Source organism: Orycteropus afer, unplaced genomic scaffold (genome assembly GCF_000298275.1).
Source record: "Orycteropus afer afer isolate SDZICR_OR568_19922 unplaced genomic scaffold, OryAfe1.0 scaffold00130, whole genome shotgun sequence".
In the NCBI taxonomy this organism is placed as follows: Eukaryota; Metazoa; Chordata; class Mammalia; order Tubulidentata; family Orycteropodidae; genus Orycteropus; species Orycteropus afer.
The window spans coordinates 2,167,500-2,172,199 of NW_006921717.1; the positions used below are offsets into that span (position 1 = coordinate 2,167,500).

General features: G+C 54.2%; 1 protein-coding gene across 1 annotated transcript in view; it reads right to left on the reverse strand.

The window, feature by feature from the left end:
* Positions 1–360: 360 nt before the first annotated feature.
* RHOD (ras homolog family member D) overlaps positions 361–4,700 on the reverse strand; it is a 12,312-nt gene continuing 7,972 nt past the window's right edge. The window contains exons 4-5 of the mRNA XM_007944706.1: positions 972–1,106; positions 361–528 (exon numbers count right to left, since the gene is read on the reverse strand). Of these exons, the coding sequence (XP_007942897.1) occupies positions 361–528; positions 972–1,106 (303 nt within the window). The remainder of the gene's footprint in view (positions 529–971; positions 1,107–4,700) is intronic.

The following is a 4,700-nucleotide window of genomic DNA, read 5'->3' on the forward strand; positions in this document are numbered from 1 at the left end:
GGGCAGGGTGAGGATTTTGGCAAAGGTGGTCTGAAGACGTCTATCTGGGAACAGCCACCAGGTGGCGCAAGGCTGCACATGGCGGCTCTGGGCTGTGCAGTCCAGGGCCTGAGCTGGGATTCTGTTGAGATTCCAGGAGCGGACTAGGCCTCTGTAAGGTGGCAGGCCTAGGAACCCCTTGCTTAAGCCTCCAGGATTTTGCTGCACTCCAGGGATCCAGGCCCATCTGGCTGAGGTGCAGTTCTGAGGTCACTGGCCACACGTGGCTGGATCCAGCCCAGTCCCGGTGGCAGGTCAGCACCCAGCTCCTCCCCTCACTGCCCAGTGTCCATGAGCCCAGCGGGCAGCGGAGGTGGGCGGTCAGGTCACCACGCAGAGGTTCTGGGTAATCCGCCGCCAGAAGTTGCGTCTGCGGCTACTGAGTGCCACCTCCGCTGCCTCCTGGAAGACCGCGTGGACGTTGTCATGGAGCCGGGCTGAGCACTCCAGGTAGGCCACCGCGCCCACAGAGCGCGCCATCTCCTGGCCCTAACAGGGAGAGAGGACAGAGCTGCTATGAGGAGGGGACCACTGGGTGGCCCCCACGTCCAGCCTCCCTTGGCCCCCATGCCCGTCCCCTGCCCAAGTGCCTCGTAGGGGGTCTCCTACTTCAGCTCAGGGCTGGCTATCTGTCAAGGCACCAGCTGATTAACTTCCCAGATTAACCCAAGCCCCTGCAAAGACAAGTGGGTGACCCCTCTGGGCCTCAGCATCCTCCCCATGTACGAAGTGGGCGAGTGGGACTGACTCTTCCTTCTTCCTCTTCCATCTACAGGCAGAACCTTCTGGAATACTCATACTGACTCATGACAGCCTGAGTAGCCCCCTGTACCTGCTGGCCACCTGGGGCTGAGTGGCGGGGCTGGAACAGTGTCCCCTCTCCCGGCTCCCACCCCAACAGCCAGCCCACCACCTCTTCCCACGTTGCCTACCCTGTAGTAGGTCACCGGTTCCGACCTGTTCTTCCGCAGTTTCTTCACCAGCGACTTGTCCTTGCGCAGGTCCGTCTTGCAGCCCACGACCAGGATGGGTGCCTTCTTGCAGAAGTGTCTCATCTCCGGGTACCACTGCAGGGGTAGGGGCCGTCAGGAGTGCTGTCCCTCACTGACGACACTCCATGGGGGTGGCACCCTGGTCCCACACCACCCTCCTGCTGCCAGGCTTAACCCCAGCACTGCTGGTCAGCACACCCAATGTGTAGGGAGCTTGCCCTTTGTGCCAGTCTCTGATGGAAGAACTACACACATTAACTCGTCTGTCCCCCAGACCCTGTGAAGCAACTGGAATCATCCACCGAAGCCAGCTGCAGATGTGGGAACAGAGGTACAGAGAGGCGACGTACTTGGCCTTGCGCTTCCACAACTGGAAGTGGTAGGATTTGAGTCCATTTCCACCCACTTTAGAGCCCCGCCTTTCAGCCAGGTAAGGGCTCTCACTTTTGAAATTGGGCAAAATACAAAAATGTTAGTGAGCCTTTAAAAATGAAGTAGGTGTTAATTGGCATACATACTACACAAAAGCATTGTGCTACATCCTACTTCAGTGATTAGCAACTGGGACCCTATAAGCTTCCAAGGGCCATCCAGATGCAACAAAGCGTCTCTCCTCATCCACAACAAAGAAGAATGAAGAAAACCAAAGCTGCGTGTGTGGTGGTTAAGACTGTGTCAGCTTGGCTGGGCCCGGTTGAGTGGCTGGGCAGCTGAATGTAGTTATTCCCCATGATGACATTGGTAATTAACTCCATGGTGGAATCTACTGGAGCAGCTGAGTAGGGGCTGCTTTGGGTATGTGGTCTGATTCCCATATAGAAGAAGCAGCTTTGGGAATGGTCTCTAGCTTATGGCATGCTTGGACCCTGCATGTAGCCGTGTCATTGTTCAGCAGCCTGCCATGCTCTGCCGACCTTGGAACTTACAATGGACTTGAGTCAATGGCCTGCCGTGTGGTTTGGTAACATCGGGACCGTGCCTTTTTACTTGTCAACCTTGGGCTTGGCCTCAGCAGCCAGCAGCTGTCTGAGTGAAGAAAAGCCTCTAACTTCAATGGGCCGGGAGCAGGAGGCAGAGCTGGACCCCAAGGTTGAGGGGCCTTTACCCAGCCCCTAGAGCCTGGCACTTTGAACTTGGACTTAAAGCCTCCAAACTGTGAGAGAATAAATTACTGTTTGTATAAGCCATCCCACTTGTGGTATATTCCTGTCAGAGTGGCACTAGGGAACCAGAACAGCACGGAAACAATTAGTCCAAGGGACTAGTGGACCATGCAAACCTCAGCCTGTATGACCCTGAGACCAGAAGAACTAGATGGTGCCCAGCCACCACCGTCAGCCACTTGGAAAGGGATCAGTGTGGGAGATCCTGGATAGAGTGGGAGAAAAATGTGGAACAAAACTCAAAATCATGAAAAAAGACCACACTTACCAGTCTGATAGAGACTGGTGAAACCCCCAAGGCTGGGCCCTAGTCACCCTTAGGGCCTGGAATCAAACTCACTCCTGTGGCTTCCAGCCAAACAGTAGGCATATAAAATGAACATTTACACCAAGTAGGTGCACTCCTTAGAACAACTGACCACAGGAGAACAGAAGGGCAGCATTTGCACAGGGAGACGGCTCAGAGGGCAGGAGTGCACAGAGAAGAAGGGCACAGGGAAAAGGTAACCACAGGGAGGAAGTGGGAAGAGAGCCGTTGAATTGTGGGGCACTGAAGTCAGTGTCACGAAACAAAATGTGTGCAAACTTTTGAGTGGAACATGAATTTGCTCTGTAAACTTCCACCCAAATCACAATGAAACAAAAACAGGTTGTGCGTGTTAAAAAATAAATAAATGAAGCAACAGTGGAAACGGTGCTGGCGGGTCTGCCTCAGCCGAGGTTTGCAGGCCTGTGGGAGGGAGCGAGTCTGACTCACGGCACCCGCTCTGTGGGACGAGGCCAGAGAGCAGCAGGGCCGAGCTGTCCTGACCTGACTGCAGCAGGGGTGCTGGGAAGCTGGGGCAGGGGTGTGTGGGGTACACCCGCAGGAGCACAGGCCTGCTCAGCTTGTCTGTTCAGGGACAATCGGCGTCCGACTGCTGGGCTCAAACAGTGTCCTGTGAGAGATTCCAGCAGACGCTGGAACCCACTAACCCCCGTAGGGCTGGGGGGCCGGCAGCCCTTGCTGGAGCCCTTCTGGTGCAGTCCCGGGGTCCCAGGCCCAAGGTGGCCTCCCTGGCATCTACCCAAGGTGCAGTTCGGGGGTCACCGACCACATGGCAGGTCGGCACCCAGACTCCCACAACCCACCCTGCCCTTGGAAAGGCCCCCCTGGTGCGTCCACCTGGCTAAATCCAACCATGAGTTCTCAGCGACTCCAGGGATCAGCCCACCTCTGGGACCCCGTCTGTACTTTATCCTGGGACCCTGCTCTCCAGCTCCCCTCTGGCCTCACCGGTCTGCCTTCTCCTCCTTTTCCCCCAACACCTGCTCTTCTCTAGGGCCTCTCCAGGCACCATTACCCCAATGACCCCTAGTGGGTGGTACGGTGGTTCCTGGGGCCATTCAGCAGTGTCTTGTAAGGCATTTGCTCCAGGTGCCACGCCAGGTGCCACCCCAGGTGATATCCCAGACAATGACTCAGCAGGCATAGCTGGGTGAGTCTCATTACATGGAGGTGTGAGCACTGGTTGTGCTGACATGAGGGATTCAACAGAACTTAGGGGCTCGATGTCCCTGGATTCCTGATTCTCTGCCCATATGCCTCCATCACAAGTTTCTGGATCCCATTTTTTCCCAGTCAATGCCCTCGCTTTAACTTCAGACACCATTCGAGGTTCAGAATTCAATTGCCACTGTAATTCAGCCACTCTTACAATAAGACTTGGGTTTGGTTTTTGGAAGTATCAGCTCTGTTAGTACGAGAAAAGAGGCGTCCTTTCAGGGCACAAGTGGAAACGTTGAGGTCTTTTATGCTGTGACTCTGAAGCCCTGAGCTCATCTTGTTCTCCCACCACTTTGTCTAGCGTAAGGAGGACCAACCAACTAGCTTCCTTACACTCCTCATGCTGACAGAATTGCAGAGAAGTATCAAACATGCGATCACCTCACTTCTCAAAAATCCTTGATCTACTCATGGTGTTATTCTGTAGGGACCAGCAGCACCCTCTTTACTGAGGGTGGCAGCGTTATCAGCACCTTTACGACTAATCAAACTTCAGAACCAATTTGGGAAACTTATGGTTTTGTTTCTCTAGATCCACTCTCAGTACGAAGTGTCTTAGGCCGGGTTCTCTAGAGAAGCAAAACCGGTGAAGATCACATATACGTAGAGAGAGAAATTTATGGCAGGGAAGTGTCTCACACAGTTGTAGAGGTTGACAAGTCCCAAGTCTGTGGGTCAAACGTCAAGCTGGAAGGTTCTCCTTACTCACACAGCTGCAGGGGCTGACAAACGCAAGATTGGCAGGCAGTCTGGCAGGGTGCTGGCTTTGGTGGATGATAAATCCAAGACTGGCAGGTCAAATGGCTTGCAGGCTACAAAGGCAACCATCCCAAGATCAACAGGGAATATGGCAGGGTTCTGGTTCAAGTCCAGGAACCGGAGATGATGATGAACTAGATGCAGGAACAAGATCCAGAACAAAGCCAGAGAATTTTCCAGGACATCAATATATATTGGATG